Source organism: Antedon bifida, chromosome 3, assembly GCF_963402885.1.
Source record: "Antedon bifida chromosome 3, ecAntBifi1.1, whole genome shotgun sequence".
Taxonomy (NCBI): Eukaryota; Metazoa; Echinodermata; class Crinoidea; order Comatulida; family Antedonidae; genus Antedon; species Antedon bifida.
The window spans coordinates 26,342,102-26,366,216 of record NC_136228.1 but is presented as its reverse complement, the minus strand read 5'-3'; the positions used below and the strand labels follow the sequence as shown (position 1 = coordinate 26,366,216).

At 32.3% G+C, this 24,115-nt stretch overlaps 1 protein-coding gene across 1 annotated transcript; it reads left to right on the top strand.

Annotated features, from left to right (window-relative positions):
• The first annotated feature begins 1,698 nt into the window (after positions 1 to 1,698).
• LOC144837550 (zinc finger CCCH-type with G patch domain-containing protein-like) lies at positions 1,699 to 23,094 on the top strand. The gene is made up of 12 exons (XM_078692721.1): positions 1,699 to 1,790; positions 12,283 to 12,385; positions 13,169 to 13,293; positions 14,138 to 14,347; positions 14,552 to 14,715; positions 15,256 to 15,413; positions 15,709 to 15,892; positions 17,795 to 17,859; positions 18,430 to 18,588; positions 19,629 to 19,705; positions 20,084 to 20,163; positions 20,496 to 23,094. The coding sequence occupies exons 1-12, from the start codon at positions 1,743 to 1,745 to the stop codon at positions 20,632 to 20,634; spliced, it is 1,512 nt and encodes a 503-aa protein (XP_078548847.1). The 5' UTR covers positions 1,699 to 1,742; the 3' UTR covers positions 20,635 to 23,094.
• The last annotated feature ends 1,021 nt before the right edge of the window (positions 23,095 to 24,115 follow it).

Sequence of the window (24,115 nt, the reverse complement as noted above, 5' to 3'; positions counted from 1 at the left end):
GACGTCATTATATTGTGAAATTATATTTTTCTTATGGTAGTGGTATTGTACATGTCATAAGCTTTAATTGGTACCAAACTTGCCATATTTATGTAATTTATATTTCTATTCTATTCAGGATACATCGTCTCAGTATTGACACTGTCCTTGTGATGTTCCCCCAAGGTTCTGTACTTAAGAGATATTATAAAATCACATGTATGTAGTGTTCTGTCTGCTATATGATGTTCAGCTCTAATATGGATTTAAGAGTGTGGACAGAGATATAATTATTATCAATTTAAATATCATCATCATGCATTGACAAAATTCGTGATCGGCGGGCGTCCTCAAATTATCTGGCTTTGAACGAATCCAAGAGTACTGATTTATACCTTTTCAATAAAAATCTGAGGATAAGAGCTTTAGAGCACATTAGATTCGTGTATGGTTTTAAAAAGGAATTCACATGATTGGTAGTATTTGGAAACATATCGACAACAAAGGGTACTGAGAGACATCAAGGTTGGATTCATGCAATTCCATCTTATAAGGCTGGGCTACAAAAATCTGAAATCACAAAGCTACCACTGATTTAGAATACAACGGCACGTATTGTCACTAGGACCAAAAGCATTTGTCAATGACATTCGCAAAATAAACTTAATGTTTCAAAACTGGCCACTGTTTTCTATGGCAACATACCATATCATTTCTGTTCACCTGCTTGTCTTTGGAATTATCTGCCACATACTATTAAAGGGGCAAAATAAATCGATTTTTTCTTAAGCAACATCTTTTTTCTTCCATACTTTTCACTCGAGCTCATGTGAATATTGTTCCGAGGAGCTCTCATATTAGAGCTTTAAATTGCTGGAGAAGTAATGTATGTCTGTAAATAATTCCTCTGCTTTTTTTTTTTTTTTTTTGTGTTATCTTAGGATATTGTATGGATCATTTGTGTGTGTAAAGCGCTTAGAAATATTGTATTAGGCGCTACATAAGACTACCATTATTATTGTTATTGTTATATATTCATCATACCGCTATATGATTGGTCAATGTTTATAATTCTGCCCTACTTTGAGAAAAAGACTTAACTACATTTTTTTCGAAATTTTGATTTTTTTTGTCTTATTTGACTCATGAGGTATACTCTATCACTTGAATTGACCATTTATTCCAAAATATGTCTATAAATATGAAATGTATTAGGGTCTATAATAATAGGGCGTATCTACAAATACCCATAGAAATAATCTGACAAAGGACCTTAACTAACAATGATTACAGGAATTGTTCGCTTCACCTAAGCAAAGCCAAATAGGCCTAGATATTGACTTGAACTTGAATTGAATTGACTAGATATGAATACATAACTAGGCACATTTGTGCTCTCTCCGCTGAAGAGCTTCTTTCATATATTTTTGTGTTTTTACTTTTACTCAGCAAATAAAGAGCTATTTTTATTTTTAAAATAACTGCAAATGTGCTCTGTTTTCCCGCCATTTTCAAGTAAAAATAACAACCTAACCCAACCCAACCCCATGGGACACGATTTGGAAATGTTAACAACCTCATCTGGTTATACTAGAAATACTTTTGGGATTAAAAAACCACATTAAAAAATATACCTCAGAGGGAGGAATTCATGGGAACCCCCATTTCCTCCTCTACTAAAAGGGCTGAACAGGAAAAGAGCCGAAGAAGGCAGTAAGGGCGTTCCATAGGTGTGATAACTCTTCATCAACAAAATAACTTGGATGGACGAAACGAGTTTAGACAGTTCAATAAAACTGTATAAAAGTCAAGTAAGTAAGGCTAGGTAACCTATTTAGGTCGAAAAATGGCCAAATTATAGGACTATCATGACATTATATAAGCTAGCCTAGCCCAGGCCTAGTCTAATCGCTTAGGCCTAGTACATAGGCCTAGTAGGCTAGGCGAATCGGGGCCAAAGACGGTGATACCCCGATCATAGAGACGATCGGGCCCATTTTATTATGTGCCCAATTGTCTTATACGTTTGGCCCGATCGTCTTTTTGGCGTTGGGCCCGAAAGTCCACAAAGTTGGGCCCGACAGTATTAACATTAGGCCAAGTAGCCTAGGCCTAGTAGTAGTAGGCTACTTGGTTTGTCGTTTGTAAATCCGTTCCATTATAGTTTATAATTGAGTTCTCGGCAAAACAAATAAATGAGTATAGAAATGTACATAGTTTATTACATTTGTATCACAAACTCGTGGAAAGAACACCGTTTGTAAAAAAAAGCCCGATCGTCTGTCAATCCCAAGGACGATCTCGGTCAGATGATCGGGCTTTTTGTTTAAGACGATCGGGTGTACCAACGCGAGTGGACGTTCGGGCTCAACTGCAGAGCCGGCCCAGCCTGGTGTCTGTGACTTACCACAACAACCGTTCGGCTCGCACAATAAATACACGTGATTTTTACAAGAGGGGTATAGTGCGTGTACATTAAATGGAATTTCCACAACAATAGTTCAGCTCGCACGATAAATACACATGATTTTTACAAGAGGGATATAGTGCGTGTACATTAAATGGAATTTCCACAACAATAGTTCAGCTCGCACGATAAATACACATGATTTTTACAAGAGGGGTATATTGCGTGTACATTAAATGGAATTTCCATTTTTTTGCTTTTTTTTTGGCTCTAAAGTGGGAGGTTTCGGCTAAAAAGTGGGTCGAATCGTCTCGGGCCGAATTCCTACATACACTCAAATCAACCAACAATGGAAACAATGCGATGGAATGTCTGATTCAGGCCAATCAATATAATTAAACGATCGCGGGCTCATTATAAAAATAAAGATGATCGGGTCCAAGAAAACGATTTGGATTTCTTTTTTTTCTCTTTTGTGGGAGCAACCCACTTTTATGCAATGATAAACAATATGGTGAAGGTTACAGTATATATGTCTATCTATCTATTTATCAATGAATATTTAAGTGATATTACACAGACAGAGGTTAAAAGATTATATAAAATATTTTGATATTGTGTTGAAATCTAGATAAAACAAATATGTATACAGAGAAAATTTATATTACAGAGCTAAAACGAAATAAAGATTGATATTTAAAAATTGAGATTCGATATAATAATGATAAAATGGTATATTGCATTATAAGATTGTGTTTTGTTTGAATACTTTGATAAAATTGTATAGTTTTACATTTTGAACATAATATTGCTTTCATTATTTACATGAATTATATGATAAAATAACAAACTACTGTAATAAATATTGCAAAGCTAAACCCAAAGCGAAGTATGAGGATACGCCCTCGTCGCTAGCCAGGTTTATTTTTATAGTTCTAATTTAAGTCCTGGCTAGCACCAGTTGCGTCTCGGTCATCCCGGACTCTGGCGCCTCGTAGAAAACAATAATATAATAATGATGGTAAACTAACAATTGATCTAAATCAAGAAAAATATACTGTATACCATACATTTATGTTTATTCTTATGTATTTCTTAATTAAATTAAATGTTATTGATTATTTTTCTTTTTAGATAATTGATTCAAGGAGTTTTTCTTGAACGTCGTTCCATTTTCTTTCTGCTTTGTTTAGATTACATAAGTATTCATTTGAAATTATCTTGAATAAAGTCCAAGTAATAATCCGTTTGCTTGTTTTATAAATACTGTAATGCAAGATTTGTAAATACTAAATGTAAATAAAGAGATGAGTTCCTTAACAAGCGTGTTCTGAGTTCCTATAACTATGTCTGACCATTCGGGGAAACCTGGCCGTAGTGTTTCGTTAGTCGGAATACATATAACAATCAGTTTACGGAACTTACTCAAATCTGATTGAATACTATTACAGGTGTACAACATATGTTTTTCACTTTCTATTTCTATACAATACTTTTTGCAAAAACCATTTTTATTAAGATTCCACTTCTTTAAGTTTTTTCTACAAGCTAAGATATGATGTAATAATTTAAAATTAAATTGGGCGACTTTTGGTAAATGTTTCATATTGTGAACTTTACAGTACCATGTTTTGTCCCAGTCTATTTCATTTTTACCTAACTCAACTTCCCACTTTGCTTGTATATTGGGGATTTTAGCAACCTTGCTAACAAAAAGGATATAATGAAAAGATGCCTTGTATTTTTTATGAAATATGGTTTCTTTGACTTGCAGGTTAATTTGATTGTTTTCTATTGAAGTAAAGATGATTTCTTTCCAAAAACATGGAATATGTAAAATATTCGATAAGTTCTTTTTGTTTATTGATTAAAGTAGACATCTGTTATTAACGATAGTGTCACATACCGATTTGTATTTGGAATGTAACCATATTTTAAAATGAAGAGATTTTCCACTTGCAGAAATTATATATTTATTTTCCCAAAGTGGTTGTTTTAAAATGTCATCTATATTTTGTGGAACTACATTAACAATATTATTTAACTTAACCGCTGATTGTAACATTGATACATAAAAATCAGGCATTCTATACAAGTTAATATGATCTTCAAAGTTAAGCTGAGTAGCACCTATAGTGTATTCTATTGGATACATAAAGTATTTCGGAATATTTTTCCATTTTCCTGGATCAGGACTGAGTAATCTTTTTATCCATGTAATAGTTTTAATGAATCTATTACGGAGTTGAAATTTATCATACTCAAGCCACCTTTGCATACTTTTTTTATAAGAACAAGTCTTTTAATTTTTTCACGTTGACCATTCCACAGAGGTCCCAACTTGGGAAAGTCCATTCGCAGGAGATTTTGTTGTGAACCACATTCAATTCGCCAAAATGTGTTTACAGTATTATTGTTACGGTTTAACAAAGCATTTTGGATTATTCCTAATGCTTACAGCCATTATTTCTACCAAGTAAAGCGGATAATGGGCATCCTTGTCTTACACCACATTCCATACTAAAACTTTCGGATACCCATCCGTTATTTGTCACCATACATTTTGTATTTGTGTATATTAAATTTATCCAATTAATAAATAATTTCCTAAAGCCAAACTTTTTTAGGGCTTTGAACATAAAATTTCTTTCAAGCGAGTCAAAGGCTTTCGCAAAGTCTAGAAAGATTATAGCACCAGCTTTATTATTATTTTCTGTGTAGGATAGAATGTCTTCTACAAGCCTTACATTTTCACCTCCAAATCTTTTATTGATGTACAGTAACCCTTACTATTACACGACGTGCAAAACACAAAAGACTCAAACACAGGTAAAAAATATAGTGTGAGAAATTGCTTTATTGATGTTGCTCACTTAAGGCTCTGACTGCGAATGGTCTTCCAAACCATTTTCATTAAGTTTAATCATTATCAGAACAAAGAAAATACACTTAATTACTAAAACAGGAATTAAAGCTAATTGATTGATTGCCGAAACAGATATCAATGACCAAAAGATTATATAATGGTTAATCCTATAAACAAATAGTGGACCACAGGCATTTCCAGATTACCCTATGCGGAGTAAATGTGGTGTCTATTCACATTTTAAGTCGAAAACAAATCAACAAAATACTTAATAGCATTCCAAAATGCTGTAAATAAATTAAAAGTAAAATAATTAAAAAGCTAAAAGTAATGTATGCCACATTGATATAACCTTTTTGGTCATTGACTATGGTGAATATCACTTTTTGCATTCTACATGAGAGAACGTGTGTCATAATTTTATAGTCCACATTTAGTAATGTGATTGGTCTCCAGTTTTCAAGTTTTTCTCGTCCGTTTTTGAATATTAAATGTATTATTCCCGTTCTTTGGGTGCTAGTTAATTCATTGTTGTTATAACAATAATTTAATGCGTCGCATAGGCAATATTTAATGTCTTCCCAAAAACGGTGGTAGAATTCAACAGTTAAGCCATAAGAGCCTAGGCTTTTATTGTGGCGCATGTTAAAAATAGCTGCTGTGAGTTCTTCAATTGTCAAAAATCCTTCACACATAAGATTGTTTTCATCAGAAAGTTTATTTACTTTTACTTTTTTCAAGTACTCATCTGCATTTTGTTCAGGACAATTTGTGTTTGCATACAGGTTTTTGTAGTAATTTGTTTGTTCTATTAGGATTTCTTCACTATCTGTTATACGTTTACCATTATTTTAAATAATAGATGTTATATGCTTACGTTTCGCATTGTTTTTTTCTAGCCCTAAAAAGAATTTACTATTTTTTTCTCCTTGTTCAAACCATTGTACTCTAGATCTAATTTTTGCGCCTTGAGCTTCAATTAAGTAAATGTTATCTAGGTCGTTTATTTTTTGTTTTAATTGTTTTCTACTTTCTCGCTATAGCAAATGTCTAAACAGTTAGTGAGGTCATTGACTTCTTTTGTTAACATTTTTTTTGTTTGTGTTTCTTCCTTTTTTTTCCTTGCACAGTATTTCATTGTATATTCCTTTATTTTCACTTCAAGGTACTCCCATAACAAGTCCGGGCTAAGATTTTGATCATTTTGTTTTTTGTATTTTCTATTTAATTATGTTTATATTTAAAGCGTAAACTTTATTGTGGAGAACGCTATTGTTTATTTTCCACATACCTGTCCCTCTCTTTGGTTGATCATCTAATAATTTAATAGAGATTGCTTGGTGATCAGAGAAAATTGAAGGTCTTATATCAGTAGACAGTACGTCCCCATTTCTATAAAGGGCTTTTGATACACACCAAAAGTCTAGTCTTCTGTATGTGTTTTTACATCTCCACGTAAACTGAGTTTTAGTGTTATGAACTTGCCTCCATACGTATATTAATTTGTGTTTATTCATACACTTTTTTAACATCATTGGAGAATTATCATACCTATGGACACTGTTTCTTTGATCTAATTTTCTTTCTAAAACGCAGTTCATGTCACCTCCAATAATAGTCTAGGACCTGGGTCAGATTTGTATGCATTTAATTTAGGAGAGAATATCTCAACTGTTATAGGACAATTTGACCCCAACGAACAACATGGAATGTGTGCCAAATTCGCTATCCGGGACGAACATGCCCAAAATCGGGGTCAAAGGTTAAAAATGTGTGGTTCTTATATCTCGACAACCGCTTGTCGTACAGATTTGCTTTTGGTGTCAAATTGTTCAAAATATACATATTTATATTCGGTCTAACACAACTTTTAGCGAAAAAATGACCGGAAATGCTTTTACTGACCTTTGACCCAAAAATGACCAAAAAACACATTTTCAGGTTAAATTATTCTTTAAAATGCCAATGGACAAACTGTATGGTATCAAATGAAAGCATACACAATATGCTACCCATTGCTACCCAACTTATATTGAAAATTTTTAATTATGAAGCTAATTGTATGGAAAATGTGCATATTTTGATTATTTTTATACAAAAAATGAATATTTGGTAGCGTAATTGTTATGTTTATTTATATAATATTAAATAATTTTAGTGTTTGAAAAAACTATTTAGTATCAAATGAAAGCCCATAAAATATTCTATCCATTGCTACCCAACTTGTATTAAAAGTCTGTAATTATGATGCTAATTTTGTTAAAAATGTGCATATTTTATTATTTTTTTACTAAAATGAGTATATTAAATAGTGTAAAGTTATTTTGGTTTATTTATAATATTAAATAATTCAAGAGTTCTTTTGGTGTCAAATTGTTTAGAATACACATATTTATATTTGGTCTAACACAACGAAAAAATGACCGGAAATGCTTTTACTGACCATTGACCCAAAAATGACCAAAAAACACATTTTCGGGTTAAACCATTCTTTAAAATGCCAATGGACAAACTGTATGGTATCAAATGAAAACATACACAATATGCTACCCATTGCTACCCAACTTGTATTGAAAATTTTTAATTATGAATCCAATTGTATGGAAAATGTGCATATTTTGATTATTTTTATACAAAAAATGAATATTTGGTAGCGTAATTGTTATGTTTATTTATATAATTTTAAATAATTTAAGTGTTTGAAAAATGTGCATATTTTATTGATTTAAAATGTAACATATTGGACAAAGTAACATCCAATATGAATAATATTTTTAGTTAAAATTAATGTCATATAGTCTAGGACCTGGGTCAGATTTGTTGGCATCTAATTTAGGAGAGAATATCTCAACAGATTTTTAATACAAGTTGGGTAGCAATGGATAGAATATTTTATGGGCTTTCATTTGATACCAAATAGTTTTTCCAAACACTTAAATTATTTAATATTATATAAATAAACATAATTATCAATTACGCTACCAAATATTCATTTTTTGTATAAAAATAATCAAAATATGCACATTTTCCATACAATTGGATTCATAATTAAAAATGTTCAATACAAGTTGGGTAGCAATGGGTAGCATATTGTGTATGCTTTCATTTGATACCATACAGTTTGTCCATTGGCATTTTAAAGAATAATTTAACCCGAAAATGTTTTTTTGGTTGTCATTTTTAGGTCAAAGGTCAGTAAAAGCATTTCCGATAATTTTTTCGCTAAAAGTTGTGTTAGACAGAATATAAATATGTATACTCTGAACAATTTGACACAAACAGAACACTTGAATTATTTAATATTATAAATAAACCAAAATAAATTTACACTATTTAATATACTCATTTTAGTAAAAATAATAAAACATGCATATTTTTAACAAAATTAGTATCATATTTACAGATTTTTAATACAAGTTGGGTATCAATGGATAGAATATTTTATGGGCTTTCATTTGATACCAAATAGTTTTTCCAAACACTTAAATTATTTAATATTATATAAATAAACATAACAATTACGCTACCAAATATTCATTTTTTGTATAAAAATAATCAAAATATGCACATTTTCCATACAATTAGCTTCATAATTAAAAATGTTCAATACAAGTTGGGTAGCAATTGGTAGCATATTGTGTATGCTTTCATTTGATACCATACAGTTTGTCCATTGGCATTTTAAAGAATAATTTAACCTGAAAATGTGTTTTTTGGTCATTTTTGGGTCAAATGTCATTAAAAGCATTTTCAGTCATTTTTTCGCTAAAAGTTGTGTTAGACCGAATATAAATATGTATATTCTGAACAATTTGACACCAAAAGCAAATCTGTACGACAAGTGGTTGTCGAGATATAAGAACCACACATTTTTAACCTTTGACCCCGATTTTGGGCATGTTCGTCCCGGATAGCGAATTTGGCACACATTCCATGTTGTTCGTTGGGGTCAAATTATCCTATAACAGTTGAGATATTCTCTCCTAAATTAAATGCATACAAATCTGACCCAGGTCCTAGACTATAAGGAGATATTCGTTTTTTTGTTACCTATTTTATCAATTTTTTTTAAGAATAATGCTCTTTCTTTACAGTTATTTGGAGCATAAATATTAATTAGGTTAAACATTTTATCATTAACTTTTAAGGTAAGTATTAGTATTCTACCGTCATCGTCTATGTATTTACATTTTGTAGCTTTTGTATCAAAACCGGGCCTTAGTAGTATTGAAACGCCTCTACTTCTTGTGGTACCGAAACTATGATACATGCTACCTTTCCAAAGCATATCATTATGACCTACATTAGACTTATCAAAGTGTGTTTCTTGTAAGAAGGCAATATCAGCCTTTTGTTCTTCTAACCATCAAACACTTTTCTTTTCTTTACATTTCTCTTAAACCTCTAACATTTAAAGAAAGTAAATGTATAGAGTTATTTTTTGGTTTTCTATTCATTTTTTATTTTTTTTTTTATTTATTTATATATTAAACAATAGTTGAGTTCAAATTATTGTTGATTATAGTACTTGATTGTACTTGATAGAAGGTTTAACTTACAGACCCTGATTTCTTTTCTTCTGTACACTCTTTTCTCCGCTCCCTGTTTGCTTCTTTCTCTTTCCAGCAGCAAAATTAAGCCTGGCTGTGGCAGCTGCGTCGACAGTCGTCTCAGGATTCACCGTGACAGTAAAGTCTGTAATAGGTTGTATGCCACTGTGTTTCGCTTTCTCTGATTCAGGATTTTCTTCCTCTTTTGGATTTGGATTTCATTGATGTTCACCATAAAATAAATTAAATGTGTTCTTTCCATGAGTTTGTGATCCCGTGATACAAAATAATGTAATAAACTATGTACTTGTTTGAGGAAGAATATCCATGGTGACAGTAGAATCTTTTTTTTGGGACACTTTCTATAATATATTCAGGGGACACTTTCCCACAAAACAAATGGATATTAAGGGGACAGGGACACATGCAATATAGTTTACCTAGGCCTAGCTATGCCTAGTAATTAGGCGGGTGCTGGTCAACCCGTACCTACATTCCATATCCAGTATTGCTTTCATTTTCATTGAGTTTATAGATATTTCAAAGTGAAGGAATACTTAAATAGTTCCGAATATCTTTCATACAATTTGGTTTTTTTTAAATAATTTGTCAGAGTACTGTTATCAGAGAAGAGTGCGCTTTTATTATACTTACTCCACCCATGCGAATTAGTATATAACCACATATTAAGGCAGAAAAACTAGACCACAATTTAATTACAAAAGTAGAAAATAAGATAACATAGCTCCCACAATTGCAAAATATCAAAACCTTTGAAATAAAGACAAACAAAATGGATCCAAATGGTTTGAGATTTTGTTGAAAATGAAAACAACTAAGACTTAAAAACACTAAAAAAATTACAGAAAAGAATTCATTAACAATAACAATGTGCGACAATATGAGGAATAGTTTGGTATTTTAGACTTTCGTGTGCACACGCATTATATAATTTTGACTACCACCAATATGTGCACTTTTTCGTTGATTTCAAGTCTGTAAACAGCTGTAGTTTTATTATTCCAATACTTAATCCAATCTTAATTCTGTAAATTATCAATTCATATTTTATCATTGAAATGTTTTAAACTGCTGACTGATTGTGACAGAGTTCAACATTGTCACTTTCTGATGCACACCCTAGATTAATATTCACACAGCACAATTTTCCTTTAGCGTCTTTTATTTTCGTAAAGTCCGATATCCAGTATTGCTTTAATTATTCAGCTTGGTATTTCAAAGTGAAGGAACCGGTCATGAATAACAAAATAAATTGCTGTAGTGTAAATAGAAAGAGACCAAAATCCAATTTTTTCATTCAAGTGGGCATATGATGTCAGAACACTCGTCAAGCAACAATGTATATTACATAAATTCATTAGCTTTCATAATAATTGAAAAAATGGTGGGTCACCGTTCATCCTGAAGCGCTATAATAGATTTAAAATAGGCATATTTTTTATAAATTTGCATTGAATTAGCAATTTTTAAGAGCATGGTTTTTAAAGTTATAAGGTTCATGTGTGTCGTTATTCTGCAATTAAAGTTCATAAATCTATCACAGAAGGTATGAAGAACAAAAATCGATTGCAAAGAGTGCACGCGCAATGCAAAATTCATGACTTTAAATTCAAAGGAGCTACAACTGATTGAAATTTACTGTAAAGATGAAATTAAGTGGCCCACGTTATTTATTTTTTGACATGATGATGTTATTGTTACCAAAATTAAAAATGTGTAACTCTTCATAAAAGATAATTGATTGAGTAAAAAATATTAAAATCTGAGAAACGGATAAGCGAGATGCGCTCTATTAAATATGATGAGCTATGACAAAGGAGAAAAATATCCTTGAGTGGCCATACGATGATGTCACAACATCCGAGAGGTAAACATTTTGCATGAATTCATATCTACAACTTATCTGCTTGCATATTAAATTTAAAATTAGGGTCACCATTGATCCTGAGCTGTAATTTAATTGATGAAAAATAGGCATGATTTTGACAATATTTTGTACATTTTTTCAACTAAAATGTATGAATAATGTCTAACTCAATGTGTTCCTATGGCGTGGTTTAAAATGGAAATGGTCTTAATTTCTGTAAATTACTAGGAAAGAGAAAAAAACATGTTTTTCATACTCCGTGCGCACCGTACGCGTAAAAAAGTTTATTCGTGTGGGAATTTTGTACATTTACAGTAATCATGAATGTCAAACTTGCACAAGTCACATTGTGCAACTCTGAAAAAATTGAAAAAAAGGATGTGCACGTAAATATTGATACTGTATTTTGACAAAGTTACGAAATGTTCTGATTACACGTTTTAGAGATACGCGAGAAACAAAAATCCTATGGTGTGGATAACTAAAAAGCGGTTATTATTAGCCTATTCTACGTTTGGGGCTTAAACTAACACTGACAAAATTATTGTTTGTTGATGTTAATATGCTTAATATGTTTGTGTTTTTTTTCTAGTTAGAACAAGTTGAGGCTGCTCTAACCAGCGCATCAGATGTGGACAAGAATGACCTTTTACAACTACAAACTGATCTTCGAGACGCCATTCAGTTAACAGAAGGTATCATTTATTTAAAACCACATTCCCTAAGTTTTTTTCAATCTAAATTTGATCATTGTTATGCTGTCGTTAAGCCATGCCCTGTCCGGTCTTCATCCGGTAAAAAAATCAGAATTCACCACACTACTGTATTACATTTTATCGACTGGAATCTATTTAGATGTTTGTAATACATAACAACGTACTTAGTTAGAAATACATGCAAGATACCTTCCTATTCCTTCGTTGCTTTAATATACTGTATATTATTATACAAATAATGAATGTTTATGAGTGTACAAATAATGGCATGAGGTGAATGTGAATATAAACACACCTACTGTAGTGTTAATTATATCAACAAACGACCAAACAAAGCGTCTAGGCCTACTGTAGTAAATTGCCAGGCAACTGGGCTAATTCTGTTTTCTTTTTCAACGATTCCACGTCTTGTAGAGATGTTCCCATTAATTAAACAAAATCATACAAACAATCTAAAGCTAATTTAAATGCTTTTTTGCTCTAAATTAATACATACATATCTCCAAAAATGTACTTCTGGTCGCGAAATCACACTCAATCTTTGCGGCAGAAGTACAAAATAGCCAATGCTATTTTTATTTCAAAAGTAATAGTATAAAAAAATATTTTCCAAACGTAATAAGATTTTTTTTGTACATGAAAAAAAGTGCTATTGAATGACTGTACTATTGCATGCCATGTGACCTACAATCATCCAACCAAATGACAGGAATTTATTTAAGTATTATTTAAAATACTTTATTGCACAATTGATTCCTTCAGAAAGTTTACTGTCACTGAAGAAAAGCAAGTTACTGGACTTTCTGGATGATGTATCTGGAACGTCGTCTAGACAACAGTCGGGTAATACAGAAGATGAATTCAGCGCTGAACTGGAGGCTTTCAGGGTAACTTATTCCTGTTCATTTCACAATAAATTAATTTTTAATTGCATTTAATATAATAATTTGACAAATATAAAAAAAAACAAGATCCAGGAAAACTAATAATTAAAATGTGTGCTCCAAACAATAACTTCCAATTATGTTTGAGATACAGTAGATCAGGCTTGCAGTGGATTGTTGTCTTTAAAAACAATTGAAAATCATATTTCATCATTGGTAATGAAATTGACATTACTAATTTACACTACTGTTATTGAATTCGTAAAATTTTTATCTAAGCAGTAAATGATTGTGAAAAGAAAGATCTTTATTGACATCGAACATAAATTCTGATGTTAAGTAAATTGTTGTGTTTTTCAATATATTTTACCTTGTTCAATTTAAGTTTAATTTTGTTCATTTTTTAAACTTTTGTTCATTTTCTAATTTGTTATTTGTTCTGTTTATAAGTTTTTAATGTGTTAATTTTTGTATTTAATTCTTTTTGGATGCCCTGTTACAAAAGTATCAAATAAACATTATTTTAATATAAAATTGTCATTGTTAGCTTTGTTAAATGTAAACAAGCAAATAGACATTCCCAATATCTGTATCCTCGCAATTGCAGTTACCTTCTTAAATATTTGAAAATGTTTAATTCTATGTATGTATTTCTTTGTGGAGAGCCGAGAGGCTATTATTTTTGTTTTGTAACATTTTGATAATCCTGTCTCATTAATTTACATTTGTTCTGTCTGCATGTTCGTTTTTGTCTTTTATATGGCGAAATAAGTTATATATATATACTGTATATATATAAATGACTTACTGTACATTATGCACTTTATATTGAAATGTATTTTTTTAGGAATCTTTATCAAAGGATGTAACACATGTGGAAGGTCAACCTAGTGATGTGACAGACACATTGAGGAAAGCTAATCAAGACTCTGATGAAGGGGAAGAAGATGAGTTGTGTGGAACTCAATGTCGTCTGCTTTATTCACAAGAATGGGGAGAATCTCAGTACCACAATGCAATAGTTCTGAATAGTGAAAATGCTTGTGGTAATGAGGAGGTAGATTGTTTTGTGTTTTTTTTTCTAAAGAAAAATTAGGCTGTTTAACAGCATTTCCTCCTGATTTGTCGGTAAAGGTGCTTTTATAACAAATAACCATATAAGCTGTTACCTGCTTTGTTGTCCAACCAATTTGGACCAATTTTGCAATCTCAATTGTCAAAAGAAGACCAAATAAAGCGTGTGGTGTTTTCCTCGTTTCAGGTTAAAGTGAGAGTGTTATTTTGTAACCCTACTCATGTTTCTATGGTTCCATGTCCGTATTTCCTGGAAGGAAAATGTAAATTTTTGGAAATTGACTGCAAGTTCTCTCATGGGCATCTAGTAAATGTTGAAGAATTAGAGAATTATAAAGAGCCTGATTTTAGGCAAGTATGATCATTTAATTAAAGATGAATTGTCTCAACTCAATGTTTAAATGCAGTTTTAATGTCACATAATAGTTATCCACTTTGACAAAATATTCGATCGAAAAACAATTTTTTTACCTGAAAAAATGTAATGAGAAAAAACGTCAAATTGGCTGTCATCCAATGAGTTTTTGGTTGAATTTAACCATTTATTTTTGTCGTTTTTTTAAGTGAATTTTTTTCACTACACTGCAAAATAACTTTTTAGAGGACAATAAATCTTTAATAGAGAAAATCAAAGTTATAGAATTATATTGTATAAAATACATGTCATCAATTTTGTACTGAGGTGCTTTAATTTTAAGTACTTTAAGTAAATAAGTTATAGAGCCATAGTAACTAGTTATGTCAAAAAATTAATGTAACCTCTCCTTTGGGACACCCTATTAAGGAGACACTTTCCTCTGAAATGAACAAGGAGAAATATATGTTTTAACACTATAGACACACCACAATTTTGTTGGTACATTATTTAAAACTACTTTTTTCATTTTACAGTAAATTAGAAACTGGTTGCAAATGTTTAGCAAAACATGATATGATATGGCACAAAGCAATAGTTGGCAACATAGACCTTGAAAAGCATCAAATTACAGTACAATATGAAAACTATGATGAATCGGCCACATTAGACCTTGACAGCATTCTTCCTATTGGTACATTCATTTTAATTTTGTATTTATTACATGGACAATAATGTTAAATTATGATATTAATGCTTGTACTTTTAAATGAACTATTAATATCTAATTCTTTATTGACTCTCACTGTACGTAACAGTATTGTCATAGAAAACAAATAGCAAATAACAAATATAATTAATTGCTCTGTAGTTGTTGTAGTCCATACTGTGTGTAAATTGAACCTTATTTCTGTGAAGAAAGAATTTGTGATGTATTTCATACTATGCTTGACAGTGACTTGCTTCTTTTTCTAAAAAAAATATTCTAGAAAATATTGAATACTCCTCATCATCTGAAAGTGAAGAGGAATTTACAGTCTCCCTTGCTGGCCCCTCTACATCTGACATTAACTTACTGTGGAAACCAGAAGGTGGTTGTGCCATTGGTGAATGGGAAAAGTATACTTCAGGAATTGGATCAAAGCTTATGTTGAAAATGGGTTATGAATATGGGTAAGCAGTAACTAAATATAAACTGTTAATGTATATTTCACTCAAACCCTTGACTCTCTGAGTGGGGGAGGGCCTGAAGAAGCAGTCGTTTGCCTCCATGCTGTCCTGTTGTCAGCTCCAGCATGGTCATAGCAGTCCAGTCTTTGATGTTGTCTACCCAGCTCATCCTCTGCCATCCTCGTCTGCATCCTCCTTCAATAGTGCCCTGCAAGATGGTTTTGGACAGGCTGTTGTGCCACGTGTGGTGTCCGAACCACGCCAGCTTGCGCCGCTTGATGGTGGCGAATAGAGGTTCCTGGAGGCCCAGCAGGTTATTGACAGTGTTGGTTTTATGTTCTCTATATGAAATGCCCAGTAGTCTTCTCGTAAATTTGGTCTCGAAAGCCTGGATTTTTCTTTCTGTGTCTTTTTTTATGGTCCACGCTTCGCATCCATACAGCAGGATTAAAACAACCAGTACAGTTGAAACTTAGTATGGAAGCGGATGTTGCTCTTCCATACCTTGTCCAGTATTGCCAATTCTGCGGTGATCCGATTGCGGATATCTGCTGTGCAGGTGCCATCCTTGGAGAGGATAGCTCCAAAGTATTTGAAGCTGTCAACTTCTTCGAGTGGTTCCCTTTTAGAGTGATGTTGACATTGGTGGTATTTGTGCTGTTTAGCAGTGTCTTCGATTTCTCTGCACTTATCTCCATGCCGTAAGCGCTGGCTCTTGAGTCCAGGCTGCTGGTGAGGTTCGTTGTTACTGCCTCCCAATAAGTCGATGTCATCTGCCCATAGACATAGACATAGAGGGCCTTGACAATTTGGACGATTTCTTCCTCGACACCAAATCCTCTAAGGACTTGCCAGAGACCTTCGTGCCACACTCTGTCAAAGGCATTTTTGAAGTCGATGAAATTGTGGAACAGGTCCTTTTGGTGTTGGAGACGTTTTCTATTAGGACCTTGCAGTTGAAGATTTGTTCCACCGTGCTCCACCCTGCTCGAAAACCTCCCTGCTCTTCTGACAGAATTTCCTCAGCCTTGGATTTAAAGCGGTTAAGGATGACACGGAGCAGCACTTTGCTAGGATGGCTGATCAATGTTATATTTAAATTTATATAAATAATAATAATAATCATCATCATCAAGTGGACGCATTCTGCGATGTAGTTCACATAGGTCATCAATGAATAGGTTGGTATCTTTTGCAACACAGTCAACATAATTCATTGATATGATAGCCATAAGATTATGTCGGAGATGATCTGCTCTTTTGCTCGATAGCAGTGACCTGCAAATCAAGATCTACATTGGGAGACTATGGATGGTATTGGAGGGATATTTCAGTCTTTGTTTTATGTTCTCGACATCAAATGTTCTGCATTCTCAGGAGACCAATCCATCTTTGGGAACAAATATAATATAAATACAGCAACAGATGTTACTGCCCCTCAGCTGTAAATGAGTACCTGGTTAAAAAATACTGGGAAAATTCTAACAGCTCATTATATAAATACTATACAGAACTCACTTTCACCTTTCCCGTATGTCATTTTACAAAGTTTTTTGCTTATAGGTAACATTGACTATTCACTGTCTATATTTTAACATGTACACATTTTGTAAGATGTTTTTTCTCATCAATGAAAGTCAGTTCCAAATCAAAATTGATTACATACATGGGAAAATTGTAATGCACAACAAAATACAATGCAAGTAAGAGATTTGTAAATAATAATAATCTTGTCTTTGGTTTTTTTTTTTGGTTTTTTTTTCAATATAAAATGTATTGACATCATTTACACAAATTCTACATGTATTTATGAATTGTTAAACACTTATAATGCCAACACAAACATGTACATTACATAAGGTTTGGCATTAAATTAGTTTCTCAACATTTAAAATTCTTTCTCAGAAAGGGTCTTGGTAAAAATGGTGAAGGACGTGTTGAGCCTGTAGAAGCTGTCATTGTTCCGCAAGGTAACTGTTAATTTATACATGTGCTCATTTTATTTTACGGAAATGTTTGCTATTTCATAAAAATAGTTGAGACTGTTCTATACAGTTCATAACATATCAAACCTTCACTGGTGTCCAGCCTATGGGTGTCTATTTTTACTTGATATACTGTACTGTACTGTGAATTGTTGACTGGTAATGGATATATTATTCTCTCCACCAAGGTATACAAATGGATACCTGGTAAGGTAAAGGCATAACTTGCGGTGATTACTAGCCACATTATGGGAGTACGTTTCCATACGTGTTTGATTAAAAAATAAATAGTGTAATAATATGTACAGCTTTTACAACATTAGGCGCTTTTTAAATCCAGAATATTATTATTCATCTTAAAAACAAAATTTGTATTAAGTTCATTAAAACGCAAATTACAAAATGACTGTATACTCAAAATAAATGTCACAGTGATATACTGTAATTTGCTTCTAAATCTAAATAAACTACTTTAGTAGTGATTCTAGCATTGATTGCATAGACACATTTTGTATTATCAATTAATAAAATTGAATTAAATTTTCTTCTTTTAAGGAAAATCTCTAGATCATTGTATGGAGTTAAAAGAAAAGAAAAAGCTTAAAATTGTTGGTAAGAAAAGAAACAAAGGACTTAAAAAATCAAGTAATCAAACAAGTAAAAAGAAGGAAAACGTTTTTGAATTTATCAACTCTAGACTTGGCAATCATAAATGTAAGTTGGTTTTGTCTATTTAAAATGTGATTAATTATGAATATAAGTACAAAACAATTCATGTTATTGCAGATCACTTATAGGTTGTTGTACTACTGTATATTGTTTTAAACAAGGGGTAATAACAATTCCCATGTTTTAAAGCAGTCATCAAACTAAGTCATAATTAATGTTCTTTATTTCTAACCAAACCAACAGTGATGTTATTTACAGTCGATCAGGCCTAGGTTTAATATGGAAAAAATTAATATAAAATAGGCCTAGTTACAATAAACTTCTAATTGTGTATTCTTTAATATTAAAATAAATTGCAACGACCGAAAATGCTAGGCCCTACTCAGCCTGTGCTGCCCTCGCTCAAAACAATGATGAAATTCCTCCTCACATCAATCGGCAAGCGTGGCGCTGTGGGAGGATTGATCGCTAAAATAATGTTTGAATTGGAATTAAACAGCTTACGACATTTCTTAGGTAAATTTTTATAAAATGTATAGTGTATTGCTTGACGATCCTTTGTCCATTAAATCATATAATAAGGCTTAATGTGGTGTATCAAACGGCAAAAAAATACCATTGCCATGCTCTCCAGAGATTCGTCCAGCCGGCGTCATGTCCGTCCGTTCGTTGTTGTGTAGAAACAGAGTAGAGTACAATAATTATAGGGGCCTATTAAACATGTGCCTCACCCACTGTGTAGCCAAAACATTTATATATTTACATCCCTAAATTTACAATCGCGTATTCTGTAATTTTACTGCCGCTATTCAATTGTTGTTTGATGTCCATCGTGGAGGCGAAATACATTCACCAATTTGGTTCAACAAATTAAACAAGAAAATCAAATCGCGAAAATAAAAGGTCGCAAAATAATTGAAAATGTAAATTTTGGCCCACAACAATTTTGGGCTTTACAGTATCTTAATCTACAAAATCAAAGCAAAATACAAATACTTATTAATAACATTTTTCAATATGAAATACTGTATCGGTATCGCCTACGAAGAAAGAAAACTATGTTTGCATTTTTTTGAATTCTACAGCTAAAGCAAATGAAAGATCAAAGACCAAGAAAGATGATGCAAGTAATTCAAGTTCAGCAAGGGGACTAAATATTAAGGTACATATAAATGTATTTATATCAAAGGAATTCATTTGATAAACTTATTTTTTTCAAAAAAATCCTGTGTCTTAAAAATACTATACACTCCAGTAATTATCAGCTTATAGTTTCCAAAATCAATAACATTCATGTAGATTCTTCACAATACATACATGTCAAAATTTGAAATTAAACCAGGAGGTGGTGGTTTTTTTTTACCTTTGTAATCAGGGAGAAAATGTGGAAAATCAGGAGTTTATCGTGTTAGGCCGGGAGACAAGCCTAAAATATGAGAGTCTCCTGGCCAAACGAGAATGTTGGCATGTCAGTGCTAAAAACAGTAATACAGTAGTAGTATTTTATAACGGTATCATTTTTTTTTTAAATGCCACATAGCTTGTCCAAACACAAGAAGAGATTAAAAAAGTAGAGAAACATCTTGTTCACAAGAAAACTGCACTTCAGCGAAATTCAAGGTAATTTGTTTTCTGTTTGTCTGTGGAAAACGGAGCAAGTAAGATGGTACAAAAACTCTTGAGCTATCTATAATCTAACAGGAAAGTGACAAAAAGTAACTAAAATTTACCATATAAAGTTCATTTGTATATAACTGCAGGTAATGTAATTTGTATTGTATGTATTTGGTAAAAACCTTGGAATGAACTCCTAATTCAAAATACCCTATTATTTATTCTACCAACTTTATGTTTGTTATGGAAATATTGCCTTACTGGTGTTGAAATGTTTCCTCAGGTAAAAATTCAAACAAAAAATGTTAATTTTTCCATATGGTTGTTTGTTCTTCTAGAGACAAAGGCACTGCTGTCCACATGCAAGAACAAATCAATGAAATGGAAGGCTATCTTATTAAACTGAAGTCTTCAGAAAATAGCATTATACAAAATCAGAAGTCAAGGAAACAACACAAAAAACTCACTATATTTTAGGGTTAGGGTTAGATATTTTGAAATGTGATTGTATTAGCTCCTCATCTGAAATTTTCTTTTTCATATTCTGTCAATCACTATGTAGAAAACACCAGCTTGTACAATATTATGTATAATCTACTGGTAATTGAACACACAGGTTGCGGGAGAGCCTAGGAGGAGGAAATTAGAAGTTCGCAGAAATTCCTGGTGAACTATGATCTATAGAGAAAAATTAAATACAGAATGAATGTAAAATCTCAGAAGCGTCGTAACGGAATCGATCAATGGTGGACCACTCGGTATCAACTATATTTTTAAACTTTATAAAATATATGAATATGGTTCCAGTTATACTGTATTGCCTTTTAAACTAGATTGTTAATGTAACAATTGATTAAAGATAAATAAATATTTACAGTACAGAACAGTACAGTACAGAACAGTACAGTACAGAAACTGCAGATCTATTATCTTTCTTATTTGCTTTGCGAAAAAAACAAAACCAGTTTATAGGTAGTACGAGTGATTTGAAAATGCAACTTTTTCGCACATAGGTCTAAAAGCAGGCCTTCGTCGATCAGAAACAAAGGTAAAGGTAAACATTTCGCTGGATGTGTTAGTGTAGCTGGGTGCAAGATTTGTTCTAGAGAGTGATTTAGAATTTCCAACTCAGCCCGATCATAGTTCTGGCGGGAGCGGATGAGAGAAACTTTTAATGTACGATAGACCTCCGTTGCCCTGTCTCTCACAAGCGAGTTTGGCTGATCTTAGAGACGACTTACTTAGGATGAGACAGTAATAAATTAATATTTGCTTACAGTAACATTAAAACACTATACAATCAATTGTCTAGTATAAATCGATGCCGATGTTCTTGGGTCCTTAGGTACGGTAAACGGCGCCCCAGCCTTTTAACTGTTCGGCCATTCAAAAATGAGAAAATTTTGTCCATAATAGCGAAATTGGTATAATTGTGTCCAAAATAGAGAGGCTTTCCAATAGGCCTATAGAAAATTCAGATTTGTCCAAAATGTGTAAATAAATAAATAAACTTAAATAGTGACAGTAGTAGGCTTACTATTTTGTGTCCAAAATAGAGAAACTTTCCAATATAAAGAAATTCAGATTTGTCCAAAAGGAAGACATTTTGTCCAGAATACCGACAGGCAAAAATGTATCGTGTCCAAAATATAAAAACTGTCCCATATGGAGAAATCTTGAAGTTGCAGCCTCTTTTTACTAGAGAAATAAACAGGTTTCTCATTGGTGTTATTTGTGGTTGGTTGTGTAATAATTTCATAACCACATGTGAGATCAAACTCAGATCGCTATTGCGTTGAAGTGGAAGATAACATATTCACTCTAAAAAGTATATTATGTCGATCAAATGTAGACAAAACTGCACATATAGCCTTCCTGGATTTCGTAGCTTTTGATATAGGCCTAGTGTTTGGTGTGATGGTATTTTAACGGCTGGGACGCAGGTGTAAGAAGGAAAATTTGGAGGCTTATTAGCTCTCTCTATGATGATGTTAAAGGTAAAGTTAGAATAGGAGAAAGTATGACATTAAAATTATGAATTTAATACTTATAAAGGTGTAAAGCAAGGGTGTGACTGTGCTCTCACCAATGTTATTCTCAATTGTCATACTTGAATTTGTAATTCTCTTCGTGATAGTAACTTTGGTAGTGTTCAAATGAATGGTAGTTGATGATGTTATTCTAATAGCTAATGATGAAAAGGAAATAACAATAGATTTGCTAACGAATTGAAATTCGGTTTCAATCACGACAAATTCAATGTTATGGTTGTAATAAAAATTGGAGGCTTAAGGGAAAGACAAAGAGGTAAATAGTTACAAATATTTGGGCGTTTATATCAAATTTAAGAGGTCACACACATAACGAACATGTCAAACAGAAAGGGTACCGATTAATAGCTTACATTAAGGTGGCCAAAGATTGTCTTAAATTGTATGATACAAACTGATTGTAGCTTTAATAACTTAAATTAAAAATCTTAGGTAGCTGTGTTGATACACTTGACAAACGTACAAATGATGTGAACTCATAATGATAATGTATTCATAAAAATCATATAGATCAGAGTCAACAATTTACTACAAAAAAACTTAAACGTTTATTCTAAATTAAAACCTGAACCAAAATTAGAAAATATCTTCTTGACAAACCAATTTTTATGGTGCCAGTTTAAATTTTAAGGCGAGATTAAACACTTACTTTGAAGATATTAAACATTTTGTTTTGAACTGTAACGCTTTTGACAACATTAGAAAAGAAGAATTAAGAAACCTAGAAAATGATTTGACCCTCTGTAATGATTACGACATATAGGGCTATTATTTGTAGATGGAAATGATGAAAACAAATTAAGTGTTATATTAGAAGGAGAGTCCGTTCCTCTTTCTAATAAATCATAGGCCTACAATTCATTTGATAAATTTTGTAAACAATATTTAAGTTCTGCAGGGGAGAAAATGATCGATTTATTGTATAGTTGTTTGTAGGCCTAAATTGTTCTGTTATGTTTTGTTTCTTAGACCGCACAACATATTGTGAATGCCACCGATTAAACTGGTGGACATGGTCAAGAAATAAATAAATAAATAAATAAAAACTTTTTTAAGCGGTCTTGTCGATCGAATTGATCGGAATCAGTATTGAGGTTTTCAAACGGATTTTTTTCAGTAGTGGCATTTCTAATAAATGAGCTTTTTAATCATTTTTCTTGCCCAGAGAAATATGTTTTTAGTCGCGTGGACGCGACTCTATAGTTCACTATGTCGGTCGGTCTGTCGGTCTGTCGGTCTGTCTGTCGGTCCGGTATCACTATGCGTTTTATCGCTTTTCTGTACTTTTTGAACTGTTTTGATGTACAGAAAAGTTTTAAAGTACATTACTTTTTGAAAGTTCATTTTTTTCTGAGAGCACGCGACTTATGGCTGTTGGCCTTGTTATTTTCCATTTTAGAAATAAATATTACATTATGCTTGTCGCCTATCCACTTGGTTAGACAGAAATATCTCATTTGTCAAAAATGTAGACATTTTCGATAATTAATCCCACTTCTCTTTCTGTCTCACTCTCTTCCGAATAGGCCTACACTAATAATAATGATTACTTAATCGATTGAAGATGTTGAACTTTAATACGGTAGGCCTATAATGTTTATATTATTACAACTATTTGGACCAACGGATGGATCGACATACACTTCCTGCTTTTAAGTACGCTTCACTAGATCGTAAATTGGTGGTCTGATTTCTGAGAGCACGCGACTTATGGCTGTTGGCCTTGTTATTTTCCATTTTAGAAATAAATATTACATTATGCTTGTCGCCTATCCACTTGGTTAGACAGAAATATCTCATTTGTCAAAAATGTAGACATTTTCGATAATTAATCCCACTTCTCTTTCTGTCTCACTCTCTTCCGAATAGGCCTACACTAATAATAATGATTACTTAATCGATTGAAG

Excerpts from the sequence above, each read along its gene's own strand:
- LOC144837550 (XM_078692721.1), top strand. The coding sequence starts at position 1,743 with ATGGACGAAACGAGTTTAGACAGTTCAATAAAACTGTATAAAAGTCAA. Across the intron at positions 1,791-12,282 it reads TAAAACTGTATAAAAGTCAA|TTAGAACAAGTTGAGGCTGC; the intron begins GTAAGTAAGGCT and ends TTTTTTTTCTAG. Across the intron at positions 14,348-14,551 it reads ATGCTTGTGGTAATGAGGAG|GTTAAAGTGAGAGTGTTATT; the intron begins GTAGATTGTTTT and ends TCCTCGTTTCAG.